This window comes from Chenopodium album, chromosome 3 (genome assembly GCF_948465745.1).
Source record: "Chenopodium album chromosome 3, dcCheAlbu1.1, whole genome shotgun sequence".
Taxonomy (NCBI): Eukaryota; Viridiplantae; Streptophyta; class Magnoliopsida; order Caryophyllales; family Amaranthaceae; genus Chenopodium; species Chenopodium album.
The window spans coordinates 23,707,612-23,721,871 of record NC_137836.1 but is presented as its reverse complement, the minus strand read 5'-3'; the positions used below and the strand labels follow the sequence as shown (position 1 = coordinate 23,721,871).

Genomic DNA, 14,260 nt, shown 5'->3' with positions numbered 1-14,260 from the left:
TGTTTAGTTGCTTGCTTCACAATTCACTGTATGGTGAATTATAACTACTACAAAAAATGGATTAGAGAATGGTTTAAATATGTCTTATAAAACGCCTCATAAGCGTTCTTCTGCTAAGCGATGTATAAAGTTTACAAAACGGGTGTAAAAGGCGTTCTCTATGAAAAAGAAAAGAGAACGGCTATGTGAGACAACAGTTCTCTTTTCTCTTACATAAGCATATAAAAAAAGTACAATAAAAGAGAATGGTTGTCTTAGATAACCGTTCTCGTTGTTGATTTATTTTTAAAAAACAAAAAATTATAATACTATGTATTAATATTGTACGAATTACGGAAGTTTGATATGGAGTATCTAGTTATCTACTAATTTATATCATCAATCAGTAAATCAAATGGAATTGAAATTGTAGAAGTGGAAGTCATATACTAAAACAAATTTATTTCTGCTCTAAATTCAGTTAATTACAACTCAATACTTAATACATATTGATACAATTCAAATGCCAAAAAGAAAAAAGAACACGATACTAAAACAAAAAGGCATGATTCAGTGAAGATCTTTATGAATTTCTTCTCCTCCTTAAACGTTTAACCTGTTGAAAGAAACAAACAAAAAAATTATGAATGTAAAACATGTAATGAAAATGAATCAGACAATCATCTTCCTATAACAAAACAAAACAACGGAACAAAAAATTGTAGATCTTCAACCTCATTATAAAGTGATCGAAAAACACAAAAATTCTTTGATTAAAAGCATAAAAAAATCACATAAATCTTATGAACAATCAATGAAAATGAAAATCAAAACAAAAAAAATGAATAGATGAGGGAATAGAAGAACAAACTGTACATGAGAATTAACAATGAACAAACTGTACATAAGAGCATATTGGGGCATAATTTTACATTAATCGAACAAAATTATTGCAAAATAAGGTCAGATTTCAACATTAATCAAACCAAATTCAATGAATTGTAGCAAATTGTGCAGATTTCACAAAATTATCATCATATTGAATCGTAGCGTGATACTCACATAAAGTTTCAAGCCTTCACCGAATGTTTTTCGCCGGATTGTTCTATTTTATCGATCATTCTGCTTGCTTTTGTAGAAGTTTGATCCATTAGAGAGGGTGATGGAGAGGAGATAGTGTTGATTGGATTTAGGTTAGAGCCATGGAGGAGCTCTAAGTCGGATCTGAAAAGGAGAAAGATAGAGGAAATTTTTGATAAGATATAAGCCGTAACGGCTGGTTGATAATGAACTTGGAGGAAAAAAAGAACCGTATATCCGTGGGGAAATAGGGTTTGCCAGTGCTTTTTTATTTTGTTTTTTTTTAATATTTTAAATCAAAGAGAACGGTTATCCAAATAAGGTGTTCTATATTGTTAAATCACGATTTTTTTAAAAAGTAAACTAACCAAATAGAGCTGTTAATTAGATAGCAGTTCTATATGATTCGACATACACAACCGTCCTCTAACATAGACGTTCTATATAATCTTAAAGATAAACATTTAGTATCATGCGTTTCATATTCTAGTATTTATATGACTATCATGCAACCCTAGACATGGCCTCTATTTATGTATCACATATATAATTAGAGTCCATGTGAAGCCCAAACACTTAGCCCACTTCTAACTACACTAACCCTATTCCTTACATGGCTTGTCATATCCTCATGAGACCCATTAATGGGCCTCTTACTTGTTTAACCCAATACCCTTGTTGTGTGACCTCATAGGATCCATTCTATTGGGCTTTGGACTATTTAACTAGCCCAAAGATCATTTTTCATATGTAGCAACAAACAATGACGACCCAAAAGAACGAACTTATTATCTCCATAATAGTGATCCTTGATATACTAGTAATTGCACTTATCGAAGACACAATTCCTTCAGCAAATACATCCTTGAATTCTCTCGACAACTTGATTAAGTCATCTCCAAGCAAATCCGCAGCTATAGCGCCAACTTTGACCGTCCGATCAGGTTGATCGGTGTCCAACTTATAACTTGATGATCGCCGGCCGGCTGGGGTCTCAAGTCTTTTGGCCGACCGACGGTCATTAACTGCTATGCCTGGTCTACCATGGCCAGCTTGCGCTTTTTCCCGACCTGGTATGCTTGGAGTGAGGCTTCTTTTGCTTTTGGCTCGGATGATTTTCCCTATCCACAGGTTGTTGGCTTTACCGCCAGCTGATTACACTCCTTTGCCATTTTTTGACTTCCTTGAATCGAACCAATTTTCCCGTCCGACCTCTCAAACTTTAACAACATCAGATGGGGGACGATTACAGCTTTTGCAGCATTCAGGGTGGGTCGCCCAAGTAAGGAATTGTAGCCTGTTAGCACTTTTACCACTAAGAAACGAAAAACCATATCCTTTCCTTCCCCCTTCTGCCCAAATCAGACGAGCAAATCTATCTGTCCGACTAGGTGAATTATATTTCCCCCAAACCCCACTAAAGGATGGGTGATGTCTTTGAGAGCAACTTCTGGGAACTTCAAATTCTTCAGTACGGTCAAGCTGATGATGTCGGACGAGCTGCCCGTATCAATTAAAATGCAGCCGACTTTTAAATTGGCTATCTTCATGATGAACACCATGGGATCATTATGCAAGACCTTGACCTCCCCTTGGTCAGCTTCACTGACTGTCACCTCTGAGAAGGGTAAAACTTTGACCCCCTCAGAATTCATTACTATGCTGAACTTCAAGCATCCTGCTAAATGCCCTTCATGGTAGGGCCGCCTGCAGCAAAGCCACCTGATATCACGGCGACTAAACTAGAATCTGTACTGTTTTCATCATCTTCTTTTTCATTTTTCTTTTTTTTTTCTTCTCGAATTTGTTGTCAATCCGAGTGTAAGTAAACTTTGACTTCAAAACATAAGAGTTCAGCATGCCCTTCTCGGCCAGCTTATTCAACAACCTTTTCTGATTAATGCAGTCGTTCGTGTCATGTCCCACGTCCTTGTGGTAATGACAATATTTGTTCTTATTGCGATACTAGGTCGAGCCTCTCATTGGCTAGTGCTTCTCAAACTTATCCTTAATCTCCATCAAGATTGAGTAACAATCTTTGGTGAACTCATATTGCGGCTCGTACGTCTTAACCTTCTTTTACTTTGGCTACTGATCATCCGCCACCCAAACTTCTTTTCGCTTGTTTCCTTCCTTATTCTTCCCGGCTGAGTCTTGCTGAGAAGATTGCTTCTTCTCAGCTCCCTTGGCTGGCTGCTCTACTTTGGTAAGCGAACAAAATCAGCTACTTCTATATATGCCTCGGCTTCCCGCAGAACTCTTGCGTATGTCCGGACCTTTTTTCTGACCAAATTGAGCTTGAAACCATTATTCCATAATCCCCGGAGAAATTCTAAGTAAGCCATTTCATCCAGATGATTTGGAATCTAGGATTTTTCTTGGTTAAATCTCTGGACGTACGAACAATATCCCTCATTTTTTTCCTTGGACAATTGTAGCCAAATTAAGACTGGTCTTCCTTGGGGGAATTTGTAAGAAAAGTTTCCAACAAATAGCTTACTTAGAGTAGTAAAACAGTTGATGCACCCGGTCGACAGGCTAAATACGCCACGCCCTTAAGGGTGGCCGGGAAACACCTGCACCAAGTGGCGTCATCAACGCATTGCGAATACATAAGGTCTTTTTACGAAGTGACGTCCTCCTCTTGGTTACCCGTACCATCATAGGCACCCACGAGTACACTCTTCACCTTCGCAGGCTGAGGAGAGCTAAGGATCACTTGAGTAAACGCATTTGCTAATCAATGGGCTCAGGTTGGCCAGCTGGTCCGCCCAGATATCGCACCTGGTCGAATGGCTAGGCAAATTGCTCATTGTAGGGAATAATTTCAAGCGTTAAACCCCTCTAGCTTGAACCCCACTGTGATCATACACTAAAGTACGGTGGCGTCCAAAAGGGAAGAAGATATAGCAAAAGAGTCGCCAACAAGTTTTTTAAGGAACTTGTAAACCGTTTACAGGGTGAAGGTTACACCCCTTAACGATCCAAGAGATCGTCAACTCCATAAGGTCTAGAACCAAATAAGGGTTCGGGGATGAAGGTACAAATCCAACCTAAAAGAGATTGAATCTGCCCTAATAATAGGCCTCTACTTTATTCAGATCGTATTCATGTGCGCTTTCTAATTAACATGCAATCAATAGGATTAACCCTAAACCTGTTTATCTATGTTGGTTAAATTTAATGCACAAACAAATCTATTATTGGCGATCACTTGAAATTATAATCAAATTAACCCTAACAAGATTATTAATATCTTGTTAAGCGTGATTACAAGTACCAATTCCCTTTAAACATGCAATAAAAGGCGTGATCAAACAATAACAATAAATATCAAGCAACATAATAAATAATAAAGCATCATGATAATAAAAATATAATAATAATAATATCATCATAAATAAAATAATCATCACCAAAACAATAATAATAATAATAATAATAATAATAATAATAATAATAATAATAATAATAATAATAATAATAATAATAATAATAATAATAATAATAATAATAATAATAATAATAATAATAATAATAATAATAATAATAATCATGAATTATAACAATTATAATCATAATCATGTTCATGTTAATATTAAAGCATAATAAAAATAGCAAGATCCTAGGCATGATACTAACAAGATTAATAACAAACCCTAGCATGTCACTAAGCAATAAAAATCAAATCTTTAACCCTAACATGATACTAACAATCATAAATATTAGGAAGAACGTAGGAAGCATCGTAACAATCATATTAAGCATATTTGATATTAAAATTACCCTAGACATGATACTAGGAATATCATAATAACAATATAAACATGATTTCTACATCATAAACAATTAAAACCATTAAAGCACTTACTTTGATGCCTCGTACCTCTTTCTAATAACAAAATACACACGTTAGTAACTTCAAGGAAAATAATAAACAAACAATTAAATTAAATAATTGAAATAGAGATTTGGGACCAAACCCTCAGAAATTAAACCTTTCACGTCTAGGGCGAAGGCAACTTCGAATATGGCTAGGTGTATCTAAGTCTTGCGAACGCGGAATTTTGTATATGAAAACAAAGTTTAGAGAAAGAAAGAAAGAAAGATAAAATAATCAAGAAAACTTGATGAGAATTGGTGATGAATCATTCCAGAAAACGGAGTTTTTAATACGATATTTATACAGAAAATCAGCCAAAAAGATAAATTAAACAAAACAGAGTCTGACACACAAAAAACAGAGCATGCGCCAACCTTGGCTAGCTGGCACCAGGCACCAACACTAGCGCTAGGCGCCAATGGCTAGCGCCAGGCCTGTTTCCAGGCGCCAAGGCCTGGGGTCAGGCGCCAAGCCTAATTTTAACGCGTTTTCGAAAATCCGATAAGTTTGCCGCACTGGAGGATAAAATCATATAATTTCCTCGAAAATGCTATTTGATTTTGATTAAAACTCTGAAAAGTTAACAAAAGTCAATTTATCAATGCTAATTGAATTAGGAATGAAAAGAACCTTCTAGAAGAATCTAGAAGACTAAAACCATTCCTAATTGCATTAGGAATGATAAATCATATTAGGCCCTCAATATTTGGGCCGTATATAAAGCTCAAACCGGGCCCAGTTTAGTAAATTGGCCATAACTTCCTCAATATTCATCGGAATTGGGCTCATAATATATCGTTGGAAAGGTCTTTGCAAGCCCCATCCAACTACACTACTATGTGACCCATATCATGGACCAACCAAACTGGATTGGCTGTTTTCTTAAAATAAGTTTTCAAAAACAGAGAGAAGAGAAAAGAAAATAAAAACTTTCCGCAACACTAGACTTTCCACATTTCACTACATTCGATTATGATTCGACGTGAAAGGTACTCATCACCGGGTTTGGTTTTGGGGAGACACATTTGGGTGTCTACAGAAGCCCCCACTTTGACAGAGAAACGCAGGTTTCGAAAACAAAAGTCAAAGTATCGATAGGGACGGAGAATGATTCAGAACGTTCTGCGATCCTAAATCATTCTAGTAACGCCGATACCTGCAAAACTAGCATTAGTTAAACAGATAAAAGAGTTAAGAAACGCGTATCTTGCACCGTCGAGCACACGTCTCTGAGAGTAACCGATTGTTTTGATGACCTTCTACAAACTAGAGAATGCCATCCCGCTTGAAAACCGCTACGCCCGTAACTGCTTCCAATTTGGAAGATTGCATCGCCCAAAACGATCCTCCTCCGCATTGATAATATTCCACGTCCAAGGGAATACTATCGAAGATTATTTCTCTTGAAACAATCCCCATCCGCATTATGACCATCTTCCATGCCTAAGGGAATATGATCGAAGACAACTTCGCCCGAAATTACCTCTAGTTGTTTGTGACAACTCTCCGCAAGCTAGGGAATGCTGTCGAAGATATCCTCTCTTAAAGTCATCCTCATTTGATGCGATAATATTCCAAAGGAAATTACCGAAGATCCACGCCTGTCGATCTTTACAAGTTCGCCTGAACTTTGCTCCCGTTATGCCTGTACGTCGGCGCTTCTATTGCTTTGAACCTGTACATCGGTGCCCTTTTGCGAATGAACCATTATGTCGGTGCCCTTTGCTCTTGAATCTATATGCCGGTGCTTTTTTTTACTGAGCCAATGCTTAGGCGCTTTAAGCTAAGTGAGACGATCTTTCATCAGGTCGATCACTTTACGTAATCAAGCCGATTACTAAATCATGTCAAATTGCTTAGATGGGTTAACTGGCGTACCAAGGAACCCAAAAATATGTTGCAGAAAGGTAGATCAACCCCACTAGGGGCCGGGTGATCTGGCGCCACTGAAAAGCCATCAGCGCCAATCATTTAGCCTTAGCGCCAGGCGCCAAGCCAAATTTGTGACGCCAATGCATAGGGCTTGGTGCCAGCACGGGGATTTCCTTAAATACCCCTTTCCTCTTCATTTTGCTGGCTGCTCGTCGCGAATTTGCTCGAAAAAAGTCTGAAAACTTCAATTGCTCGGTTCTTGCTCGTTTCTCAACCGAATTTGCTCAAATTTGTTGCAAATCAAAGCTCTTTTCATCTATTTTCCCGATCTATGTAAGTTTTCTTCAAACTCACATCGGTTTTCATGAATTTTTGGCATGTTTATTCACGAATTTCATGAAAATTCGAAATTTATAATGCTCAATTTGCTTTGTTTGTCAAGTTTTATGCCATGAAATTGCTTGATTATGTTTATATATTGCCTTGGGAGTAATTTGAGACTTGTTTGACTCAATTTGGTGAAGAAATGAGCAATTTGCCATTGTTGGACCTCTTAAGGTCGTGAAGAACAATGTGACTCGTTCTTGATGTTTTTACTAGAAATTCTTGTCCAATTTGTCACAATAATTACTATAGTGTTGCAAGAAATAGTTTGATTGCTTGAAAAAATGCCGTTATGCTCGATTTGAATTTGTGCTCTATTTTAGTACTACGTACTCTGTTTTTGCGAACATAGTATCATGCGGCTAGGCGAACCTTAGATACTGTAGAACCTTAACTTATGATGATTTTGCACAATGTAGCATGGCTAGACAACGAGGCTAGGGTTCACGGTCCCGAAACACTAGACGGGAGCATGAGCCCGTAGAGGATGACGTCACGCCTTCCACTTCGCTTGGTCGACTTCCGGAGTGGAATGAGCGGACCCTGTTCTTCGCCCCCGTCCACCATATTTCTGAGGGTGAGACAGGGCATCGTGCCCGGGAGGACGCGGCATCACGGCTCCGGCTGTGATAGTTTGGGCGATTTATACAAGATGTACATCGCTAGGGATCTTGAGACGAGACTCCTATGGGAGTCTTGCGGGCTAGCTACTCTGTTCGAGACCTCTAAGGCTATGGTCGCCTCCAGCGGGGGTCATCATGTAGTGCGCGCTTTGGTGGAGTTCTTCTGGGACACTACCAACACCTTCCATTTCCCCTGGGCGAGATGATGGTCAGCCCTACGGACTTCAGTCTCATCACATGACTGGAGTTTACCTCTGTGCCACTGCCGTTTGACAATGGAATCGATGTCTTTTCTTCAGAGGTCGAGGAGCTGTTGGGGCCGATCGCTATTCAGGCCCGAGCTGAGGTCGAGACGGCTCAGTTTAGCGCTAGGGGAATTCGCCGCTCGACGCTGGCAGCGGCTCTTGATGACGATGCGACCACCCGAGAGCAGCGGGTGCACATCTTTGTGCTGATGTTGTTGCCGGGGACATTCTCCCTGACAAGGGTAGAAGGGCATTACTTTACTATCTCCCTGCTGTCCGTGATCTTCACCGGATCGGGACTTATGACTGGGTCAGCTTGGCATATGCTGACTTTGTTCGTGTGCTGAGGGACTCGTGTCGACACCGGTCCTTTGGGACGAACGTTGCTTTGTCTGCCTTTTGGAAGGTCGTAGAGGTAAATATTATTCCCTATAAAGTTTAGCTCTGCATATTAGTTTAGCATTTACTCACACTTTTGGCTCTTTGTAGATCTGGTTCTACGAGCACTTCCCTTCTACTGTACCGGCGAGACCATCGCCGCGGGGATTTCCAGTGAGCGCCTCTTGGGGCGGCCACCATGTGGACATGTCCACTACACATGTCCGGAACTGGATCATCGCGGTACGAATTTTATTATTTATTTGCTTTTCCGCGATGCTTTAGGTATATTCTCGCCTGATTAATGTTTGTTGTAGGGTCCTGAGGTGGTGTACCGGCCGTGGGGCGGTTGGACAGTCCCTGGGTTAGCCGCACAGTATTCTGCTGAGCGTCGCTATTTCTTGGGGACTTATGGAGCAATCGCGTACTTAGGAGAGAGGGTTGCTAGACAGCATTCCTCTGATGTCTTCGTCGTTCCTACTCCTCCACCACGTCATATGTTCAATGACGCGTGTTTGTCGAGCATGTCTGAGGGAGCTGGTACCCCTTGGCGGTCCTATGTGATCCTCGGGCGGTGCTATGCTGAGGAGCTACTACCTTTGTTAGCTCCAGCCCCCGTACCGGCTGAGGGTGAAAGGGTAAGAGTTTTTTAGTTTTTTACTTTCCATGAAGTAGCCCCCAAGTAATGTTTTACTGGCTTTTTCTTGTTTTATCAGGACGGTGCTGCTGAGTTCGTGCCACCCCGTATGTCCATCCACTATCAGGGGATGTACGAGCCGATTGAGGAGATGATTTCTCCAGCTCCCGAGGGTGAGCGCTTCGTAGAGCGGTCGATTCCTCGCCACCAGACTCGAGTAAGCCTAGTTATTCACAATTTTGTGTTCATATATCATGCATGTTTACTGACTTATTTTTCTGACAGTTTTCGCGCGAGGTGGTTTCGGCGATGGCACGATGCATAGATGCCTTTCGGAGCCAGCTCGTCCGGATGAGGAATGCGGCCACTTGCCGTCGGGATGACGTCACCCGAGAGGTAGTCTTTCTTCATATTTTTTGTATTACTGCTTCAATTTTGCCTTGTTTCTGATTTAATTCTTTTTGCAGGGTCAGCCTATCGCTTCTCACACCCGCGCGAGACCTGAGGGGCGGAGGGATCCAGCGAGGTCCAGTTCGAGACGTCGTCGTACTTCGTCAGGGGGTAGAGGTGGTCGCTCCGAGACTGCCCGTGCTGACGTTGCAGAGGGCTCGGGATCTTCTTCTGAGGGTGCTCATGCTGCACCGGTAGGAGAGGCTACCTCGGCTTTCAGAGGTGGTGGGATGTACGAGGTAGGCTCGTCATCGCAGCATCCTGCGCAGCCTCAGCCTCAGGTTGATCCTGGGTGGAGTGGTCATATATTGAGTCTTCCTCCTCCTACGGAGACTGGAGTTGGAGCTGGAGATGGTGGAGAGGTGACTCCTCGTACGGCGCAATTTTATGATATGATGGGCATACGTCCTCCAGCGCCGTAGTTTGTTCCTATGTAAATTTTATTTTGACCTTTTTTGTAGAACTTTGCCTTAGACTCATTATTTATAGACACATTTTGTATATTTATGCTATTATGAATTTATTTGTTTGTTATTATTATGTGTATGTTAGTGTGTGAAATGTGACAAACAATTTTGCGCAAAAATTCCGTCATTTTTATTATTTGATGGAGGGTATCCGACTCTCTCCCCCAAAAAGAAAAAATAAAAAAGGAAAAAGTCAAATGAAATGTCGGGTGTTTGGAATTTAAATAAAGTCCAAAAAAAAAGAATAATATAATAAAAAATAATAGCTATTTTAATTAATTAAGAAAAAGGATAAAGAAAAAGATGCTTAGGAAAGATAATCGGAGCCATAAAGTCATTAGTCGACTTCGAGTTTAGTATTAAAAACGCATGTTAATCACGCGCGCCTGCTGTGACAACTTGGCGCCAGCTGGCGCCACAATATGGCGCGTGGCGCCAGGCGCTACACTTAGCGTGTGGCGCCAAGCGTTGGCGGCTGGCGCCAATTACGGGATTTTGACGCCAATTGACGCTGATGCCGTATTTCATTCTGATTAAAAATTCTCGCAATTTGTGCATAAATAGCCCCCTGCCCAGCCGATTCTTCTCATAATTCCAGCGAATAAAATTATTATTTGCTTTAGAAATATTAGCTATGTCTTTAGTCACCAAAACCTTCACCCAATATACTCATGAATGGTGTCGATCTCTTAATGCTATGGAGAGAAAAGAATTAGATTTGTGTCACTTGGGGGGAATTTATGGCATCAAAGGGGTAGATCTTAACATAGATTTCATACATACCGCTCTAGAATTTTGGAATATTGATACTCATTGCTTCAGAATAGGGTATGATGAGATTAGCCCTTTGCCGGAGGAATTTGGTGCTATCTTAGGCTTTCCTGCAATAGACCTTATAGTAATCCCTAGAGTAGATGCATATTATTATAAGGAATTTGAGCGCTTCTTTAATTTAAAAGAAAGGGATTTATCAAAAATAGTAGATGGCAACATAGTTAATTTGAAAGAATTTGCACGCCATTATTTTGATAAACCTCTTTCTGAATCTTTTCATATATATAGGAGAAGGGCGTTCCTATTTTGCAAGCTTAATCAATTTTTTCTTAGTAGTGGTAAAAATAATGAAGGCCAATCAATTATAACCATTGTTTTAGAACAAATTGAATCAGGGAGAAATCCAATGCCATTGATAGTTGGAGAGACTATGATTAGTCTTGATGAACTGAAAAGGGACCCAAAAGCACCTTTTCGCGGCTCTCCAATTTTATTACAGGTAGAAAAATAATATTTTTAATTACAGAAATATTTTTAATTACAGAAATAAAAAAATATATTTTTGTATTGTAATAATAATTTATTTGCATTGCAATTTTTTTTTACAGATGTGGCTAATGGAGAGGCTAGGATTAATTAGCCCTCCGGACGATATTGAGAAGTATACTCCCAATTGCTTCGTGAGAAGGAAGAAGCGCATCCCTAAAATTGGGCGCCACGGGTGGAGAAAAGTCTTCGAATCACGTGATTTTGCTATCAAGTGGGTCGTCCCATGGTGAAAAATAGAAAGGATGGTTGGTGTTAACAAGCAACCTTTCTGCCGTCTTCCAAGCTTGTCTCGTGTGACTTATTATTATCCCTGCAGGGTAAAAAGACAATACGGCTTGCTTCTGAATATTCCTTCCGGGGATCTTCGTCCTCCCTATGAGTACCCTGTATCTCAAGAAGTAGACAGATTTGATGCTTACTGGAGTGCAAGACCTTTGTGGGAAGTGATTACCCAAAAGGTTCCTCCTTCTTTGCCCAATGATGTGAAGAAGTGGTTGCTGAAGAAATCTTTGAAGGATCAGGGTAGAACTGATTTGAAGAATCGTCTAGGTGACAGGGTGATTCCCGCCAAGGAACGCTTAGGTGCAAGAATTGAATTCAAAACACCTACAATGCCTAGGAAGAAAGGTGCTACCAAAGATAAAGGGAAAAGGAAAGCTAACACCACAAATAAAAAGGCTTGGGTGGATAAGAAGCATGGAGTGTTAGCTGAAGGGGAAACTATCTATTCTAAAATTGAATGTATGTCCTCTAAAGGATGCCTACTAGCTAAAGTTATGGATGAGGAGGAGGAAGCAGACAAGAATTGGAAAAGGGCTAGAAAGGAAAAGAAAGATTAGGAGCATTGCTTGCCTTTCAATTTATTAGACTTAGATTATTATTTTTATTTAAAGTTAATTTATTTCAGCTTTATTTAAATTCCGTCAATAATGTAATTTTATTTTATTAATGAAATTTGAGCTTTCAATTAAATTATTTTTCTTAAAATTTATTTTATTAAAGCAATGAAAATCGAAAAAATTAATTTTACAGAAATTCTTCGAGTACGGAAGTCGAAAATTTTCCGAAAAAACACCGACCTTCGCCCATAATTTATTTCCAGATTGGCGCCGCTTATTTGCAATTGGCGACTGTTATTGAAGTCTGGCGCCAGGCGCCAATATCATCGGCTGGCGCTGATGATTGTTGGCTGGCGCCAGGTTCTTCTCTGCGACGCCGATGATTCGCTGATCTTCTGTTAAATTTTTAATTAATTCTGGAACGCGGGGATGTCGAAGAATAAAGTGGCCGCACCCGTAAAGGGTTTCCTACGTATCCTTTCTTAAGGAATCAGGCCAAACGTAGCTCTCTTGAGTGTCCTACTCAAGTAATTATGGGTAGTATTTCTTAAGTTGGTCAAGATTTTTTCATGTTTGAGAATTCATTGCCATCCATATCAGTTAATTTTGCTGCACCTCCTAACAGGATTGTTTTGACAATGTAGGGTCCAGACCAATTAGATCTAAATTTACCCCTTGGATCTAAAACATTTTTCCTTAATGCTTTTAACACCAAGTCTCCTACTTTGATATTTCTTGTCTTGACCTTCTTATTAAAATGCCTAGCCATACGAGTCTAGTAACATTGAGTGTCATGTAGAGCTTCTAGTCGTTTCTCATCGAGTAGAATCAATTCTTCATATCTTGCCCTAGTCCATTCAACTTCATCGAGTTTACTCTCCAACGCAATGCGTAGAGATGGTATTTCTAGTTCGACAGGTTGTACGACATCCATTCCATATACCAAGGAAAATGGCGTATTTCCTATTGATGTACGGATTGACGTGCGGTAACCCCACAATGCGTAGTGAAGTTCGTCAGGCCAATCCTTATAATTCTCCGTCATTTTTTCGATGATAGTTTTTAAATTTTTATTAGCTGCCTCGACTGCTCTATTTGCTTGAGGTCTATAAGGGGAAGAATGATGATGTTGAATGCCGTATTTTTGTAGCAATTCTTCACATTCGGCCTGAAAGTGAGTTCCATTGTCACTTATCATTTCATGTGGGACTCCGTATCGACAAATAATATTTCTCTCGATAAAGAGTGCTACATGTTTTGTAGTGAGTTTAGCGTATGATTGCGCTTTGACCCACTTTGTGAAGTAGTCGATTGCTACTAGGATAAATTCGTGGCCTCCTGTTCCTGGGGGAGTGATTTTGCCAATGATGTCAATTCCCCATGTAGAGAATGGCCATGGCGATGTGTAGGTGTAGAGAAAAGATGGAGGGACATGTTGTAAATTGGCATAAATTTGGCACTTAGGGCCTCTTTTTACGTATTGATGGCAATCCCTATTCATTGTAGTCCAATAATATCCTTCTCGCATTATTTTCTTGACTAACATTTTGCCATTTATATGTGTTCCACAGATTCCTTCGTGGACTATTCCCATTGCTCTTTGTGCATCCTTCATTCCTACACATAGGAGAGATCGACCTTTAGGTACCCTTTTATGTAGCTCGTTGTCTATGAGTACATATTGAGAAGCCAAAAGTCTTAATGCTCGTTTTGCTCTTTTGTCAGCATGAGGAGGGTATTCTCCATTGGTGACATAGTTGAGTATGTTCGTGTACCATGGTTCTTCTTCTTCTTCTTCTTCTTCTTCTTCTTCTTCTTCTTCTTCTTCTTCTTCTTCTTCTTCTTCTTCTTCTTCTTCTTCGCCTTAGACTACTTCGTCGTCTTCTATGGCCTGGATGTATGCTGGTTTGTGTCTTTTTTCAATAGTTAAAGGCATTTGATCGATTTTCGTGGGAATCCTAACCATTGAGGCTAATCTTGCCAAGGCATCAGCAAATTGATTTTCTTCTCTAGGTAGATATGTGTATTCTACCTTCTCTAACTGATCGGTAAGAGTTTCCAAATAGGTTTGGTAAGGGGCTAGACTTTCGCTCCTTACTT

General features: G+C 40.0%; 1 protein-coding gene and 1 long non-coding RNA gene across 2 annotated transcripts; one reads left to right on the top strand and one right to left on the bottom strand.

Annotated features, from left to right (window-relative positions):
* Positions 1-426: 426 nt before the first annotated feature.
* LOC145612672 (uncharacterized) lies at positions 427-1,287 on the bottom strand. The gene is made up of 2 exons (XR_014106675.1): positions 1,042-1,287; positions 427-595 (listed from the first exon to the last, which is right to left on the bottom strand). It is a non-coding gene; the product is annotated as an uncharacterized LOC145612672 (long non-coding RNA).
* Positions 1,288-8,058: 6,771 nt separating this feature from the next.
* Positions 8,059-10,012, top strand: LOC145624941 (uncharacterized). The gene is made up of 5 exons (XM_081678026.1): positions 8,059-8,088; positions 8,762-9,082; positions 9,161-9,298; positions 9,367-9,477; positions 9,549-10,012. Exons 1-5 carry the CDS (start codon positions 8,059-8,061, stop codon positions 9,951-9,953), a joined length of 1,005 nt encoding a protein of 334 aa, XP_081534152.1. The 3' UTR covers positions 9,954-10,012.
* The last annotated feature ends 4,248 nt before the right edge of the window (positions 10,013-14,260 follow it).

What these genes read in the sequence shown, in the direction of transcription:
- LOC145624941 (XM_081678026.1), top strand. Translation starts at nt 8,059, where the DNA reads ATGACTGGAGTTTACCTCTGTGCCACTGCC. An exon ending in TTTACCTCTGTGCCACTGCC is followed by an intron (nt 8,089 to 8,761) that starts GTTTGACAATGG and finishes TGTTTGTTGTAG; the next exon opens with GGTCCTGAGGTGGTGTACCG. An exon ending in TTCCTCGCCACCAGACTCGA is followed by an intron (nt 9,299 to 9,366) that starts GTAAGCCTAGTT and finishes TTTTTCTGACAG; the next exon opens with TTTTCGCGCGAGGTGGTTTC.